Genomic DNA, 19157 nt, shown 5'->3' on the forward strand with positions numbered 1-19157 from the left:
CTCATCAGTAGGTGTTGTGACTGGATTATGGGGCCATTATTTTATCATCGGTGTTTATTTATGGTTGTTTATTTGATTATCCATGCCTTTATAATATTTGGGCTTTATGTTATATGGGTGTAATTAAAATGGGCTCATATTGAAAAAAAATGAATAAAAAAGGTCCAATTTTGTAGTGTTGTTTGTTTTAACATTTAAAAAATGGGTCCAATTTCAATAGCCCAATATAAAACCAAAAAACCGAATTAATTGACCAAACCGAATTATCAAATTTTAGTTCAGTCCTTGTTCGGTTCAATTTGGTTTTTATTTTTAGTGTTATTTGATCGATCGGTTAAGTATATTTTAAGACCAAACCGAATCGACTGATGCTTACCCTTAAGCATGGGGTAAGATAGGCCATTGTATTGAGCTGTAACCAGTAATTGTGTTTTTGCAAGTCCCATTGCCTTCTAGGATCAAAATAGTCTGCAACCCTCTCATTCCTATCAATCATTCCTTCTCTATTTGGCACGAGTACAATAAGAGGAACATTCTTCGCAGACCAATTATCGAACCAGAAAGAATTCTTCTTGCCATTGCCAAATTTTCCCCCAATCCTTCCTTAAATATTTTCCAAACCTCACAAATGCTGTGCCACGTATAAGAATTATTATTTCTTTTGGTGACTGCAGACAAGCTATTATTATCATATTTATACTTGACCTTCAAAACACAAGCCCATAAGGCATCTTCATTGTTGACTAGATTCCAGCAAAATTTCACAATGAAAGTCTCATTTTGTCTTTCTAGGGCCTTTATGCCTGGGGTTAGGGTGAAGTCCAGTGCCGTCCAGTCTCTTCCGTCAGCCCTAGTAGTACATGTGGTATGAAGGCAAGGCTAACAAAACTGCTCTAATAAAGGTTGCTCTTCCAGTCATATTAAGAAATCTCCTTTTCCAACTAGTGAGTTTTTTCTGTGTTTTCTCCAAAATAGGAGCGAAAAGTACATAGGAAGCCCCCTTGTAAGTTAAAGGGATTCACAAATATTTCCGCAAATCCCCAGTTAATGTCACATCCATTTGACTACTCAAGAGCTCTAGAGAAGTGAATGGACTTGGAAAAGCAAACTGTTGTCTTCAACTTGTTCATTCTCTGCCTTGAAGCACTACAAAACCTTTCAATACGTTCGCCATAATATCTACATGAAAAGAAGATGCCTGCCCAAAAATAATCACATCGTTAGCAAAGAAAAAGTAGGAAATTTTGGGGCCGCTTGTAGCTAATTGGGTAGGAGTCCAAGGTTGGTCCTCAATAGCATCCTCACTCACATTATTCAATCTTTCAATACAGAGTAAATATGTAAGGAGAGATGGGGTCCCTTGTCAAACTCCACTAGTTGGCTTAAAACTCTCCGTATTATTTTCATTCTCAGAAATTAATGCTTTTAAATTTATTTTTTCACTGTTAATTTAGTTTTTTTTCACGGTGAAAACTTTTTTTCCTCAAACTACACTATCAATTAAAGCCCTCTCTTAAAACAAAAATGGAATAAGCTACACATACATGTCTTGGCTCCTTAAAATTGTTTAAATATGTTGATAATCCAGAAGGAAAAGAATATTAACAATTGCAGAAATTGAAGTAACAGATTCTCTCTTTTTTTTTTTTGGGTCAATTTTGAAGTAACAGATTGTAAATATAGAAAGAATCAAAATTTGTATTTTTATCAGTGATTTGTGTTAAATATATCACATGCATGTCCCTTCATATGTTGTTTGTACTTGTAGGAATGTAGCAGAACTCATTGAAATGGTGGTTGAGAAGTTATGGACCAAATTACGTGAAAGAGTGCCACCTTATGGTGAAAAACTAATTGGAATTGACAGTAAAGCAGAACAACTGGAATCACTCTTGAAGATAGGTTTGAATGATGTTCTGTTTGTAGGGGGTGTCGGTAAGACGACATTTGCTAGGTTTGTTTTTGAGAAATATCATAGCCAATTTGATATTAGTTGCTTTCTTGCCAATGTTAGGACAACTTCTGAAAGAGATGGCGAAGTTCACTTACAAAGAAAACTTCTTTCACATCTCCAAATAAACAACATGGAAATTGAAGACGCGTATGAAGGAAAGAAAATAATCCAAAAGCTTTGTTGCAATAGAAAAGTTTTACTTATCCTTGATGATGTCAGTCATATAATCCATTTACAAAATGCTGGGAGTAAACATAACAACTAGAGACTTGCACTTGTTGACATCACATAGAGTGCAGGAAGTGTATGAGGTTAAAACTATGAACCCAGATGAATCTCTTCGGCTCTTTTGTCAGAAAGCATTTGGAAGAGATAAACCTCAAGAGAATTTTTTTGGATCTGTCTGAATCTGTTTGTGGTTATGCAGGAGGCCTTCCTTTGGATCTCATTGTTTTTGGTTCCTTATTATATGGAAGAAGTGTTCCTGAATGGGAAGATGCTTTGGATATGTTGGAGAAAGAACCACATAAAGATATTTTCAAGATACTTAGAATAAGTTTTGATTCTTTAAGCGATATAGAACAGACAATAATTTTAGATATCGCTTGGTTTTTTAATGGCATGAGAAAAAATTTAGTAACACAATTATTGAAAAGTTGTGGTCTTAATTCAACAATTGGGATAAGAACTCTTCAAGAGAAGTCTTTTCGAAGGGATTGTGACAATCATTTACTGATGCATGATTTGCTAGAACAAATGGGTAGGAGAATTGTCTTTGAAAAATCGCCCAATGATGTTGGAAAGCGTGGTAGATTGTGGTCAAAAGAGGATATTGATCAAGTAATGGGAAGAAATTCGGTGAGGCTTGATCTTAATTAACTTTGTTTACAACCTTTACTGTTATCTGTTATTTTCTTATCTTAATTGTCTGATATCATTTTCCTGGTGGTTAATTGATGATGTTTATCAGGGCACAAAAGAAATACAAGGCATAGTTCCGTCCACATCCTGTGAAGCATGTTGGGATCCTGAAGCCTTTTCAAGTTTGCTTAACCTCAGATTACCTATCATTGTATCAAGTGATTTCTACCTTACTCGTGGCCTCAAATGCCTTTCTAATGCTTTGAAAGTTCTTCACTGAACAAAATATCCTCTAGACACTCTTCCCCCGGAACCGAACTGGATAAACTTGTTGATCTTAAAATCCGTCATAGCAAATTAAAGCAACTTTGGAATAAAAGCCAGGTAAGATATATATTTTACGCTTTGATGGTATAGACAGTGAGATTGACTATGCCAATATATTTTTTCCATTGATTCCCCTTTATTTTTTTGGTTAATGCTTGAAGAATCTAAAGTTTCTAGACTTGAGTCATTCCAAATACTTGATAAAAGCTCCAAATTCTTCTGAGCTTCCAAATCTGGAAAGATTAAAACTTGAAGGTTGTGAGGATATTGTAGAGCTCCATGCTTCACTTGGACAACTCAAAAGACTTCAAGTGTTGAATTTGAAAGATTGCAAAATCTTAAAGTCGTTCCAAAAAAAAAAAAAATGGAAATGACTTCTCCAAAAGTTTTTGTTCTTCGTGGGTGCAAGTCAAAAATCTCCCAGAGTTTGAGGAAAATATGAAGAATCTAGCTGTGCTTGATGCTAAGGAGCCGCAAAAACTTGTTAACCTGCTTCAAAGCATTCTCAATTTGAAATGTCTTGCACTTCTTGATATTGCTCGTTGCTCAAAATTTGCTAGATTGCCAGAAAACTTGGAAATTGAAGCCTTGGAGGTGCTTGATGCAAGTGGAACTAACATAACAGAAGTACCTTCTTCTATTGGCGGTTTAAAAAAACTCGAGAGATTGTCATTTCATGGCTGCAAATGGTCAACTTCGAGCTCTTGGAGCTTGGCTCTTCCATTGAGCGACATGTTTTGGAGGCATTCAATTCATAAGGGCTTAATATTGTCTGCTTCAATCTTCAATGTGAAATCACTGGCAGAATTAAATTTAAGCAACTGCAATATTGATGCCATGCCTGATGACCTGCGTGGCTTATCATCATTAAGGATATTAGATCTAAGTGGAAACAAGTTTGTGAATCTACCTGGTGGCTGCATTTATAATCTTTCGAATCTACAATTTCTTTATTTGAATTCATGTTCAAGACTTGAGTTATTGACGCAATGTGGACCAAGATTATGGACAATGGATGCAGGAGAATCTACTTCATTGGAAACTGTGTCAGATGAACAATTATTACATCTCTTTGCTTCAATTGACCGGGTATGTCCATATGCCATATGTCATATTCTATTTATTTTTTGTAGTTATTTATATATAATCTCTCACAAAGTGCATGTGTGTGTATATACCTGGCTTAGATGGAAAGGCTGAGGCGAAATGAAGAGCAAGAACAATGGAGTTCATTGTCACTAAGTGAGAACTCTCAGGTCATAATTGATAATGTGAAACAATGTCTCAGGTGGCATCTTCTCCATGCTTAGAGGAGGCAGACAAATTAGAAGATTCACAGATGCAGTTCATGAAATGATCTTATCATCTTTGAATCTCTCAATAATAAATATTTGAATTTCAGATCATGATTTGAAATTAGAAATTGTTCTCTCTTAATTTTAATTTCCCATGATGAAATTCATGCTCGTGATTTTGATGCTGCAACGTTGATTGATCTGCTCCTGGCAATGCAAACTCAGCCATCGTGACTTTTCTGCCCCCATTGTAAACCCAGCCATCACAAAGTCACCTTCTTCGTCGAATTACAGCCCATCTGAGACACATTCTTCATCAAATTGCTGTCCTTTTGAGAGTGCGACTGCTCGGGCATGACATTTTTATGCTCGGCATCAATTCACTGACGTTATGTTCTTTCTGTAACAGGAAGCAAGCATTTGCTTAGATTATTCAATCGATGGTGCACAAGTTGCTGCCTCAAAGCAGAGTCCATCAAGAGAGAGAAATCATGTTGTCGGTGATACGCTTGTGCCTAATACTGTTTCCAAGGCTAGCATGCCAGACTCCCAACAAACCAGTGCCGAGAAGATAATTGAAGAACTTTCTCAAGTTTCAGATTTGGAAGCCACTGAGTTGCTGCACAAATTTATGATATCCTTATTCATGATGAAAGAATGTGTGAGGCGTTTGAGGCTCTTCCTTCTCAATTCAGAAAAGGTTGGTTATTAATGCAGATAAAAAAAAAATTCCAGTTACAATAAATTCCAAAGCCCATTTTGCCGTCCAGTAGTGACAACCATCTTTTTGATTGGCACTGCAATGGCCTTTTGATTTGGGTATTAGAGCAACACTACCTATTGAGAAATCCCTAGTTTTTGGAATATCTGAAAAACTAGATGCAATAAAACATCCTATTTCATTGGTTTATTTGTAAAAGTTTTTGGGACAATAATTATTTTGCTAGCCTAGCATTGTTCTATGTTTGTTTCGATTATGGATTGGCAGTAAGTTGGATTTGGAGATATATTGTGATGTAAGTTGACTTATATTGAGCTTGTCAGATGCATATTCACACTGATCTATGACATTCATCTTTTAAAACGAACATACAGTACTTTCTTTCCGGGTTAATGCAGAATCATGTATAATCTAAATTTTAGAAAAAGGGGGAAATTGCTGGTAAAAAAAAAAGAAAAGAAAAGAAAAAAGGGGAAATTCTTCAATATGTGTGTGTGTTATAATTACTATGATATTTATTTCTAGTCCAAACGGTGAAGAGAACGTTTATCCATTAAATCGATAATTTATTAAAAGTTTAAAGCATGAAACGGGTCCTCTGTTCATGTCCTGTTCTTGACAGGTCGGTTATTTGCCTTACAAAATGGGTCTCTTTTTTTTTTTTTTTCCTTTCTTTGTTTTTGCCCCCACAAATGAATTAACTTTTTTTATAAAGTAAGTTGAACAAGTTAAAGTCGTGAGGGAAGGAGCATGGAAGGAACAATGGGCATCCTCTGCTCATTCACATGTCTTGTTCTCTTTGACCTTTTGGCAAACATTGATGATAATGGAGTCCAGCGGATTGCCATTATACTATTTCAACACTCATTTTCCACGTGAGAGTTGAAACATCTAAGTTGTTAATATTTAATTATTACAAAAATTTTAATATTAAATTGAACCCTCTAAATTAGACCAGATTGAAAATAAAAAATTATTAAAATTATTTTATAATTTTTACACATTTTTATTTTAACAAAAATAAAATAAAATATATAATAACATTTTAAATTTAGATTATCTAAATCAAAATTCAAATGATCTATTTCATCATAATGATGGCACCGACAATGTACGCATTGAAATCTCCATTTGGTTATGCTTTTCTTTTTCCTCGTAGCTGTCCTGCGAAGAAGCATATCTTGTCCATACATTTGGCCCAATCACAACCTTCACCCTCCTCATAAGTAGCTCCCTTGTTGCAGAAAGGGGAGGCATAAGCAAGAGAAAGGAAGAAAAGAGCTGAGAGCTAGAGAAATTGTGAGGAATTCTAGTCACAACCGCTCAAAAGGAAGGTCAGACCTGTTACTGAGTTTTACAATTGCTTACATAAGTTTTGATACATCGTCCAAACTTACAGTGAATAGTGCAACTTAGGCTTGTTTATTCTAAAACATTAAACCTTTTGTGTGCTTATTTTGATTGAAGTTTAGATATGTTTCAAAACTTTGTTGGACAAGGTTGTATGTTATTTTCACGAGCATTGACTTGCAATGGCTTTTCTTAGCTAAGGTTTGAGTGGAACTGTGGAAGCTGTTTTTTTTTTTTTTAGTTGCGTTAGACCAGCTTCAAGCGGATTTCAAGATTGTTTCTGTTAGCAGAGGGCTATGTTACTACATAGCTTCTAAATGGATATGCTCATTTGATAGGGTGTTTAAGCCCCCATTCCTACTTGCTTTCTTCCTATTAGCAGCTCCTACCGGTTTGGTTAGGATTACTCTTTATCAGGTTCCTTTACCCTTTGGTTTCCTTTTACTGCTACTTTGTTTGGATTTCTTTGATCAGTTGTTTTTTTTGGGTTGGTTTTTAATGTTCAGACCCGGTTCTTAATACATTAGTTCCTGTTGTGGCCAAAGCAAAAAAGAAAAAGAACCACACCACACCTCTTCATGTACTTGTGTACATGTAAAGCATTAGATGAGTTCAGAGACTTCAACTGTTCTTTCATTTCCATTTGCTTTCCTTTAGTTAATGATATGGTTTATTGCTTATATAGAGATCACTATTTTTCTGCTTCAATGAGTTTAATTCTCAGTTGAAGCATATTTATAGTCCAAAGTCTTCCAATGGCAAAGGAGAAAGAAGCGTCTTCCTAAAAATCTTTTGATGACTCCAATCCATCCAGAACCTGGACATATGATGTTTTCTTGAGTTTTAGAGTATTTATACTCGCCAAGGCTTTATAGGCCACTTAAATAGTAAATTGTTGAGGAGAGGATTCAGAGTTTTTATAGATGATGGTGAACTTTAGAGGGGAGAACCGATACACTTCTACAAGCAATTGAGAATTCTCAATTTGCAATTGTTGTTTTTTCAGAAAACTATGCGAATTCTTTATGGTGCTTGGATGAGCTTCAACATAATTTTGCCTCAAGAGATAAATGAGGTCAACGAGTTATTCCTATCTTTTATGATGTAGATCCATCTGATATAAGACGTCAAAGAAGAAGTTTGGGGATGTTTTTGGGAGGCTTCAACGGAATCCCAAGAGTGGCAAGGAAAAGGTTCGAAAATGGAGGGATTCTCTAACGGAAATTGACAGCTTAGTTGGCTGGCATTATCCTAAACAATAGAGGTAAGTTTTTTTTTTTTTAAATAATGAAATGATATAATGCTTTTTTTTTTTTCATTCCATTTTGAAATATAAGTCTTTTCATGAGAGAAATTTTCCTCTAATTTTACACATGTTTTTTAAAGTTTACTAAAATACTTATTCATATTTTCTTGGTATAACCTCAATAATCTTATAGTTTTATGTAAGATTTCAATTTGATTCTTTTATTTTATAAAAAATATTTTTAGTATAACACTATTAGTCTCAAATGATAATTTTTGTGCCAATGATTATTATTTTAAAAAAATTAAACTTAATATATCTTGATAACATTTTTTTCAGCGTTTAAAAGTTTAATGTTATCAATTTTTTTTAATAAAACTAATAGTATTAGGGTTTTTTTATAGCACTAACAGTACTAGGATTAGATAAATGAAAAGACATTTTACAAAATTAAATAATTTAAATTAAGTATTATGTAAAGTTAAAAAACTAAATATGTAATTTTATCTAATTTATTATAAAATAAAATAAGAGAAAATTTTAAAATTTCAAAAAATTACTAATTCCGTTTAAAAATGTAAGGCATTTTTAACTAAATCTCACCTCTCAATAAAGTAGTTATCTATCTTTAAATTAATCTTATCTCTTCATATTTATTTTTATTAAATATCGTATAATAAATATAAAGTTATTATCAATAGAGACACTTTTGAAAGAAAAAAGACAATGATTACATCTCAAAAAATTAAAAATACTTTATATTTTTTAACACCCAACTCATTAAAAAATATCTTATATTTTTAAATGGAGGGAGTATAACATATTAATTATATTTTTTCATTTGTATATCAAAATCTTAAAATTAAACACTTATATTTTTAACGGGATGTAGTGCATTTTGGTACCAAATCATGCAAGATGTTCACATGTGTGCAAATCTTTTCGTTTCCAGATTGTTAAACATTTTTAATTGTGAGAAATAATTAAATCGTGAAAAGAGTACACTTTAAAAATATAAGAAATTATTTAATTAGAAGAACTATCCATTTGTTATTCCTTCCATTCATGTTATGTTTAGTACTGTACAAGAAATTATTTAATTAGAAGTTTGAAAAATGTTTCACTTCATAATTATTAGTTAAAACTGCTTATTATAAAATACTTGATGTTTAAATTATCTCAAAGGTGAAGAGAATTTGAGTCCTCGGTTAAAATTTTTGGAATATGATTCTCTCTCTCTTTTTTAATAGGCTTCTCTTCAAATTTAAAATTTGTTGCTTGGCAGATGCATACTGTCATCATCCTTTTCTCTCTTTTTCTTTTTCTCACTCCATTCCCACACTAGATTAAAAATTAATTGAAATTCAATGAAATTTATTCATTTATTTTTTAATGACAGTCTACAATTACACCGATCAAATTTTAACAGTTTAAACTTATTTATTTATGTTAGTAGTTCTATAAAATATTAGATCTTAATCATTGAATTTTTAACAAAGGTAAAAATGAGATAAGGAGAAGCAAAAGAGAAAAAGAATAATTAGGGGATCCAAATCTGTGAGGAATATGTGTGTGTGTATATTAAAGGAAATTGTAATTAATCATAATTCATATTTTTATGAGTTGTATTAAATTTACTCTACATGACCATCCTTCTTGAATTTGGGGCCCCTGGTGTAGAGTTAAAAATAAGGGTTGGGTTTGAAGAGCCGCTCATTTAAACTCATTTTCACAAGAGTTTGGGTTTGAAAAAATGACATTTTTGAAGGAAATCGAGCTTTCAAGCCTAGTCCTGATAGGCCTTGAAAAAAAAGGCTTGGGTTCGGGCGGCCCTTTTAGGCCTTTTTTATTTTTTTTATTAAAAAATAAAATATTTTTAATTTTTAAATTAAATTTAAAATTTATAATATATGTTTTATATTTTAAAATTAGAATTTCTACTATTTTTTAATTTCTAAACATTATAATTTATATTTTTAAAAAATATATAAAATATTATAATTAAAAATTTTATTTTTTAAAAATTTCATAAAGTAATAATAATAAGGGCTTATGGGCCCTAACCTATACTCTTATATAAAAGCTGAGCTTTAAAAAATGAGATATTTAAAAAAAATGGGTTTAAGCCCTTAAGGGCCAAGGTCATATGGGCCAAACCCGTCCGTTTTCTAACTCTACTTAGATGGTATGGGCAAGACCACCCTTGCTAGAGCTATCTAGAATTATTACTTTTGAAATTTCGTCTCTTTGTGATATGCACAAAGGAACCTTGGAGGGGCTTTATTTATCTTGAATAATTTTCTGTGTCATTACATTTGAAATTTCGTCTCTTTGTGGCATAGTCATTTTGGATTGTTTGTTTGCCCAACAAGCTTCGTAGTGTATGAAATTGCAAATGGCATCCAGTAATTTGTTATATGGCCTAGATAACTTGATAAGTGCTGAGGAAAAACAAATAGAGCACTAAGTGTGTGCCGCCAGGCCCTTTCCATCTTAATATGCATTTTTTTTTTTCTTTTACTCTTTTTCCTGCCAGTAGTTTATTTTTTCTAAAATTCAGTAAAAGACTAAAGCCACTTGCAGAAAACCAAATTAATAGTCTTAATAAATAGCTCTTCAGGCATTAATAGTCTTAATGATTGTGCCATGTCTTTAAGGAAAAGGCAAGCTGCTCTGAAGCTCATGAAGAGCAGGACAATGGAGTTTATTGTCACTAAGTGAGAACTCGCAGATCATAATCGATACATGTGAAACAATGTCTCCGGCAGCATCTTCTCCAGTGCTTAGAAGAGAGAGACAGATTAGAAGATTCATAGATACAGTTTACTCAATAGGAACGACCGTTAACCGAAGGAAAATGTCTAGAAGCCGTGGCTTCATGGCTAGAAGCCGGCTAGGAAGAGTGGATACGCCGTTTAACCTGGCGTATCCGTATCCGATACACGTCAGGTACTTGGATACACGTCCTGATACGCGTCGTCGTTCTCCTCTCGTTGCTCTTGCTTCTACTTTGCTTTCCTCGATATGCGTCGTTGCTCTCCTCTTATTGCTCTTGCTGTTGCTTTGCTTTCATATCCTCTGGCAACTTGCTTGTTTGCTTTCACCATTTCCGTTGACCTTCCGTCAATGAGTGATTGTCAAGTTCTCTCCCTTCCTCTCCCTCCCTATTCCTACTCGTGCTCCACTTCTCCCTTGTGCTTGCCTGCCCCTCTCTCGCTGTTTTTTTTGGTGTGGTTAGTAGTTAGGATTAAGGATGCACAAAAATCCTCCAATTCAATCTGACATAGTCAATATGAGATGGTACTTTTTTATTCAGTCATTATAAATACTAGTCCTTTAAGATTAAAAAAATTAAAAAGACTAAACTGTTTCTTTGGCTTGAACTAGATAGGAGACTGGACATCTACATCACTTAGTTCAGTCTGTCTTATTAATTTATTTAATATAATTATAATTAATTTATTTTTGACAAATGTATCAAGTGTAATTGATGTTAAGAAAATAATTACATGTAGTTTTGTTGAGTTTATTTTTAATTGTTGTTGCAATGTAGTGTTGTTGAAATTTGTTGAGCATTGTTTTTATTAAAGTTATAAATTTAAATCATTTGAATGATAACTGAAATATTTTTTTTCTTGTTGTTGAAAATTATTATGGATTTATTATGATTATAAGTGTTTTTATTATTTTAATTGAGTTTATTAAATTAAAATGATTATTGCCTCTCATAGAGGAAAAAAATAGCTAATTGAATATTAGACCAACAGACCAGTTTTCCAATCCTTTGAACCAAGTTCAGTTCTTTTAATTTTGAATTATCACTGAACAAGATCGAACTATGAGTTGCCTAACTCAATCATTTTCATGTAAGAGAGTAGACTTTGAATTAGGCTGTTCAGTGCTCTCTAGTCCTAGTTAGGTTATTACTTTTATTGGGCTAGAAGTTAGGTTATTGATTAGGTAATGAACTGATATGTATGGCTGTATAGAATTGGGTATTTTTTATGGGCTATTGGTTTTTTAAATTGTATTGGCGGCTAGATTTTCAATTGTTTGGGATTGGTTTTATTTAGTTTATTTTTTTCCTTCCTTTTTTTAATTGGATATACATATATAATATTAAAATTTTTAATACATATATCCCCGCACCTGTATCCTAAAATTTTTAAAATTTACCATATCGTTGTATCATAATGTATCATAACCGATACTTAGACCTGTATCTGTGCAACCTAGGAAGCCAACATTGTAGCTAAAGCCAAGTATTATTCATATAGCCATTTTAAAGAGCATGTGTTTGGAGCCAGATGTTTGTAGTGGCTTGTTTAGATTTGATTTGTTATTTAGATTGATAAGTCTTGCAAAATTTAAAAATCATAGCTAGATCTATCGAATCTAAGTGTAATTTAAAAGTAAGGTGCAAAGACAATAATGTCCTTATTAAAAGCAAATTACACCAATAAAAATATTTACTTCATCGATAATTTACAACTATCACTTCAACTTTTTATAATTATAACTTCATATATTCAATAGTTAAACCTATCATTTATTACAAGTTTAATACTAATTGTATACAACTATTAACACTTCAACATTTTACAACTATAATTTCACATATCTTATAGTTAAATCAATCATGTTTTACTAACAAAATTTAATACTAATTGTTTATAATTATCTTATTAGTAATTTATAACTATCATTTCAATATTTTACAATTATAACTTCACATATCTAATAGTTAAATCGATCATGCATTATTAATAAAATTTAACATTTATTGTTTATAACTATTCTTTCAATTTTTTTATAGTTATGACTTTAGATATCTAATTACTGTCAATTATTATGTATTATATTTTCAATAGGGGTATTATTGTTTTTACACTTTAATTATAAATTACACTTAAGTTTTAAAAGATTTAGTTGTAATTTTTAAATTTTATAAAATTTAATTATAAATAAATCTGTTCAATGAAACTTATGTGCGATTTTCCCTCCTCCTTTTTGGCATGCTAGTACGCCACCCTTTGCTTGTGAGAACGCATTGACTTCATAGACCTAAAAGGCTAAAACTGGTTCTGCTTCCAAATCACGCATTAAGAATTGAAGATCATGAATCAACTTTTAGCCTTTATTTTCTCAGCATTTTAGTTAAGTGAATTTAAGCAGTGAACCCCGGTCAAGGTAAGAACGTTAATACATAGTACTACTGCTTTACATAATGAGTATGAACTATATACATAAGCATTAATAGATTTTGTCGTATTTGATTCAGTTTCCTTTAGCTGATGATATTGTTCTGTTGTTTTAGGTTTCATTTTCATTGGGTCGTCAATTTACATTGAGCATGAACTCAAACATTAGAACTCCAAAATCTTCCAATGGCACTGAGGGTCTAAAAAGCACCACGTCGACCCCAAAATGGAAGTACCATGTTTTCTTGAGTTTTAGGGGTGAAGATACTCGTAAAGGCTTTACAGATCATTTATATGCTGCATTATGTAAAAAGGGATTCAAAACATTTAGGGATGATAACGAACTTGAGAAGGAGAAGTTATCTCAACAAGTCTCCTCGAAGCAATTAAGGGTTCCCTCTTTGCAATTGTTGTTGTCTCCCAAAATTATGCTTCTTCTTCATGGTGTTTGGATGAGCTTCAACAGATTATTGACCCCGAAAATGAACGGGGTTGTGAAGAAATTTTCCCCATCTTTTATGGTATTGATCCATCCGTTGTAAGGCACCAGAAAGGGAGTTTCGCTGAAGCTTTTGCCAAGCATGAAGAGAAGTTTGGAGAAGAGCAATGGAAGGTGCATAGATGGAGAGATTCTTTAACAATGATTGCTAACATATCTGGTTGGGATTCTAAGGATTGGTAAGTTTTTATTAAATATTTATAGTTCATAATTTGTATTTGTACTATCAGTTCACGTGTGTGTGTCTCCTTTATTCTAATTCAAAGGTATATTTCTGTTTTGTTGCTTTACTTGATCATGATAATGTGATTCATGTTAAATTGGCCGCAAAGAATTTATTTGTTTCATTATATATGTGTGCAGGCATGAATCAGAACTTATTGAAGAGGTAGTTAAATCATTATGGAGCAAATTACGTTCTAAACTGCCATCTTACAATGGTATTCTTGTAGGAATGGACCCGAGGTTGGAAGTTATGGATTCACTACTAGGGATAGGGTTGGATGATGTTCGTTTTGTAGGGATATGGGGAATGGGTGGTGTTGGTAAGACCACTTTGGCTAGTGTTGTCTATGAGAGACTATTAGGCCAGTTTGAAATTTGTTGCTTTCTGGGCAATGTGAGGGAGGTTTCTGAAAAAAGTAATGGCTTGATTGACTTGCAAACAAAAATTCTGTCACAACTCAAGGTAAAGGGCATGATAATTGATAATACTTATGGAGGAAAGAGTACAATCCAAAACCTTTGTTGTAATAAAATGGTTCTCCTTGTCCTTGATGATGTAAACTTGAATAGCCAGTTAGAGAATTTAGCTGGAAGTAAAGACTGGTTTGGTTTAGGGAGCAGAATAATTATAACAACCAGAGATTGCCATTTGTTGAAATCACATGGGGTGCGTCATATATATAAAGCTGAAATCATGAACCAAGATGAATCCCTTGATCTCTTTTATAAGAGAGCCTTTAGAGGAGAACAACCTAAAGAGGCTTATTTGAAGTTATCTGAAGCAGTGGTTAACTATGCTGGAGGCCTTCCTTTGGCACTTCAAGTCTTGGGATCCCTTCTGTATGGAAGAAGTGTGCCTCAATGGGAAGAAACTTTGAATAAATTGAAGCAAGTTCCTGAGAAGGATATATTTAGAATACTGAAAATAAGTTATGATGGATTAGGAGATTCTGAGAAGGCAACATTTCTAGATATTTCTTGTTTCTTTAAGATGTGGGACAAAGACCAGGTAACGCATGTATTGAAAATATGTAGTCTTTATCCATTAAATGATATACCCCTTCTTATTGAGAAGTCTTTGCTATCTGAAGTTGTAGCTAATGGCGGTGTATGTATAGATATGCATGATTTAATTCAAGAAATGGGTAGGCGAATTGTTTTTGAAGAATCTCCAAATATCGGAAAAAGAAGTAGATTGTGGTCTCCCAAGGACATTGATAAAGTATTGAAAAGAAATATGGTAAGTGACTGATATACCAAGGTTTTTGATAAATTTTTTATATACTCTATATCTCCTGATTATTTCTTATGTTGTTCTCCTGTTGATTTTGTTGCTTATCAGGGGACTGAACTGATCCAAGGTGTAGTTTTCCCCAACAACTCTCAATCATATGGAACATATTGTGATCCTAAAGCCTTTTCAAAAATGCTTAATCTTCGATTACTCATCGTACATGGGAATTTGAACCCTTCTTGTGGCCTCAAATGCCTTTCAAGCGAATTAAAATTTCTACTATGGCATAGATATCCTTTAGAGGCTCTACCGCTTGGGGTCCAGCTAGATGAACTTGTTTATCTTCAAATGCATGATAGCAAATTAAAGAAACTTTGGAATGGTGTGGAAGTAAGATACCTTAAGCCTTCTTACATGATTGATTGATTGATTAAACTAGCCCTAATATTTTTCATCGCTGATTTTCCTATCTTATGTTTGTTCAGTGTTTGGAAAAGCTGGAGTTTATGGATTTGAGCCACTCCAAATACTTGACTAGAACTCCAGATTTTTTGGGTGTTCCAAATCTGGAAAAATTAATTCTTGAAGCTTGTACAAGGCTAGTGAAAATTCATCCTTCATTTGGACAGAACAAAAACCTTCTTGTAGTAAATTTGAAAGGGTGCACAAGTCTTGAATCCCTTCCACAGAAATTGGAAATGACTCTTCTAAGGGAATTTATTCTTTGTGGATGCACTAAAATAAAAAAACTTCCAGAGTTTGGAGAAAATATGGGCAATCTTGTAGCACTTGATCTTGAGGAGACTGCCATAGCAAAATTACCTGCATCTCTTGGATTCTTGACTGGTCTTGAAACTCTGAATGTGAAAGGCTGTAAAAAACTTGTCTGCCTTCCGCACACTATTAAGAATTTGAAGCTCCTTAAAAATCTTGATATTTCTGATTGTCCAAAATTTTCTAAACTACCTGAAAACTTGAATGAAAATGTGGCCTTGGAAAAGCTTGATCTAAGCGGAACTGCCATAACTAACGTACCTTCTTCCATTGGTGAGTTAGAAAAACTCACAGTGCTTTCATTTCATGGATGCAAAGGGATCTCATGGCATTGGTTTCCTAATGAGAGTGTTATATTGCCTCCAATCTTCAAGCTGAAATCACTGACACAACTAGATTTAAGCTTCTGTAATATCGGTGATGAATTCATTCCTGAAGATCTTGGTGGCTTATCATCATTGGAAATATTAGATTTAAGAGGAAACAACTTTATGAATCTACCACGCGGCTGCATTCTGAATCTTTTGAAACTACAATATCTTTATTTAAGATGTTGCCCAAGGCTTCAGTCGTTGCCGCAATCTTCACCTTCCTTAGAACTAATGGATGCAGGAGACTGTGCTTCAATGGAACCAATACTATCAGATGAACAGCTATGGTATCTGTTTGGCTCATTGGTGGATGAGGTACATGTTATTTGTGCATTCAATTTGCATCTATCATCAATCTATGTATCTTTTCTCATTGGTTAATTCATGGCATAGTTGATACTTCTTTGTCTCAGTGTGTCCAATATGCTCAAGCAGCAGTCTGGTCTTATTCATATTTCGAGGGAAAGGTATCAGACTCAGCAGCATTGTTAATTAAAGATTTTGCGGCAACTATTCCAGGAAGAGAAATACCATCATGGTTCGAGAACGAAAATTACTTATCTGTGAGAAAGGGTGGGGAAAGTTCAATAATAATAGATGTCCCTCAATCTAACAGTGCCAGTGATTGGCTAGGATTTGCATTATGCCTGGTTCTAGATGACAAGTTCTATTCCCTTAAGAAAAATGGAAGTCAATTCCGTACACCTTGCTGGTATTATGATTGTGTTAAAGCTTCCGAAGATAATAAGTTTGAATACCTTGTTGGTTGGCAAAGTAAAATTGGGTCAGAAATATATTATCCTCATCTTGGGATCCTGTTTTTGCAAATTACTAAAAAAAACGGTTTGGAATTATCCATGGATTACAACCAGCTTCACTTGAAATTTTATGGTAATTTTCTAGAGTCACAAACATCATATGAAAGATTTCCTCTCAAGTGTCAGTGGCGTCTTATAAGCAAAGAAGATTTTGAGGAGTGGAGAAAAATTAGGGGTCAAAGTCACCTTACGTGGGAAGGCTATGAAGAAAGAGTAAGTCATCTCTGTAAATTATCTTTATAATTTTTATTTCAAATACTGCGCAATAAATGTTCTGTCTACTATTTGTTTCATTCCTATGTAGTTTTAAGAACGACATTCTATATCTTATAAAACTGCTTCACACAATAGTTATTGAAATCTGGTATCATTCTGATACTATCCTATTTAAACTTGAATAAAATGCAGAAAAAGATATTGTTGATGAGAAATTACTTAGAAGTTTTAAAACTCTGTCAATAAATTGGTGTACATGCTAGTTATGTATCAAACTCAAAAATTGTATACAAATTCTGTCTATCATATTCATATCTGTTGAGAAGTTGCCAGCCAATTCCTAATCAGAGGTCATAGAGTCAGACTATAGGGCTTCTGCAGATCTGTTAACTATGTGTTTTGTCTTGTCCTTTCGTTGCTCAGTCTCTGTACAATTCCTCTGTTCTTGAATGAAATTCATCTTCATCCTTTTTTTAACAACATCCAATCAATTTAAGTATATTTGTAACATCCAAAACGAAAGAGAACAATCACTGCAGTAAAAGGCCGAATTAAGTTTTTTTTTAAGATATATTCTATGAAATATGGAATGAATCGTGTTTTTAATTCGGAAAATGGAATGCGCTCTAATCTTGAGGAGCAAGGTCAATGCTGTTTGTCACTAATTGAGAGCTTCCATAATGAATCTGCAAAGGAATCAAGTTCATGCTTGGAAGAGGAAGGCCATCTAGATGAATCATGGATGAGCTTCAATACAGAAGCAAGGTAAGTCAAAATTATGAATAATACATACTTATGCTTTCTAAAGTAAATAGTAAAAATCTTTGTCTGAAAGTAATGAAATAAACTGCTGAAGGATGTTTGATTATGTACCAGACTTTACAAAATTAGGAGTTTACATACTTTTACAAGGTGTACCTGTCTTTTTATATGACTATTTGGTGTTGGTACTATTAAGAGAAGGCTAATATTTAGATCAAATGCTCTAAAATACTACTTCCTCCGTTAAAAAATGTAAGACATTTTTAATTGAATTTTAGCTCTAATAAAATAATTACTTGTCTTTAAATCAATCTTATTTTTTTATATTTATCATTATTTAATAGAGTATTTTACCCTAAAATAAGGATAGAGTAATTTGGATACTTTTGAAAAAAAAAATGCAATGATTAAGACTAAAAAAGTTTTACATTTTTTAACATCTAACCTCTCAAAAAATGTCTTATATTTTTAAACGAAAGGAGTATGTTATCTCCTTAATTTTACAAAATCCAAATTACAAGAACCGATCTGATTTAATTTTTGTCATTATTTTGGTCCAATGTTGCTGCAAATATAATACTCTTGCTCTCTTCTGCAAAATTGCAGCATCACACAAGAAGGGGAACAAATGAGAATTTCCAGTTTGAACATGAAAAGGAAAGGAGAAGCCATGCCCGAGCTGTCATCCTCCTTTGATACACCAAATAAGAAATGGAGAACATCAAACATTCATATTAGAGATATCTCGTCATCTAATTGCATAAATGATGACAATGTTGCAAAAATGGTGATTGGATTGAAATCTATTGGTGAAAGTAGTTCTTCGAACTCTAAAAAGTTGAAGAGATGAAGAAAGTTGTGTACAAAAGTCTTCAAGGTGTTGGCAATACTCTCTTTCATACTTAATTTGGCTCCACTTATTCCAAACTTTTGATAGTGTGAAATTGGGTTGACAGAGAATCCACTACCAACCTAAACATTTGAGAATGTACCTACTCAGGCATGGCGTTTATGAGAACTGGGGATTCTTTTGGGCGTATTGGCTGAAATTCTCGTAATGTAATAATGAATTTTGATCAGTTGTGATTTCATCCAAAGGGCAATCAGACCAACACCCTAGTACGTGAGCATAGAAAATTCCAAAGCTCCACAGTTTCACTTTTCTCAAAGCAAATTGGACGCATAGGATCTTTGATGTACTTCTGGTGTAAAGCTTCTTTAGTTGCTAATAAGTAGCCATGAAGAATATTCTTAAAAATTTTATTAAAACAAATCTCATTTACTAATTTATCCCTCTTTATGT

The 19157-nt window shown here is 33.1% G+C and overlaps 2 protein-coding genes across 2 annotated transcripts; both read left to right on the forward strand.

The window, feature by feature from the left end:
* The first annotated feature begins 857 nt into the window (after window positions 1–857).
* Window positions 858–5434, forward strand: LOC129302210 (disease resistance protein RUN1-like). Its single transcript, XM_054940919.1, has 6 exons — window positions 858–902; window positions 1769–1935; window positions 2015–2812; window positions 2925–3199; window positions 3304–4231; window positions 4330–5434. The coding sequence occupies exons 5-6, from the start codon at window positions 3581–3583 to the stop codon at window positions 4450–4452; spliced, it is 774 nt and encodes a 257-aa protein (XP_054796894.1). The 5' UTR covers window positions 858–902; window positions 1769–1935; window positions 2015–2812; window positions 2925–3199; window positions 3304–3580; the 3' UTR covers window positions 4453–5434.
* Window positions 5435–6402: 968 nt separating this feature from the next.
* Window positions 6403–19140, forward strand: LOC129302209 (TMV resistance protein N-like). Its single transcript, XM_054940918.1, is given in 10 exon segments — window positions 6403–6492; window positions 7617–7772; window positions 13072–13300; window positions 13303–13633; window positions 13818–14919; window positions 15022–15303; window positions 15399–16373; window positions 16472–17089; window positions 17787–17857; window positions 18461–19140. Coding segments are annotated over 8 exon segments (3816 nt in total). The 5' UTR covers window positions 6403–6492; window positions 7617–7772; window positions 13072–13107; the 3' UTR covers window positions 18705–19140.
* The last annotated feature ends 17 nt before the right edge of the window (window positions 19141–19157 follow it).

The sequence above is a fragment of the Prosopis cineraria genome, unplaced genomic scaffold, assembly GCF_029017545.1.
Source record: "Prosopis cineraria cultivar Desert tree isolate PC_DT_omini unplaced genomic scaffold, ASM2901754v1 PC2, whole genome shotgun sequence".
NCBI lineage: Eukaryota > Viridiplantae > Streptophyta > Magnoliopsida > Fabales > Fabaceae > Prosopis > Prosopis cineraria.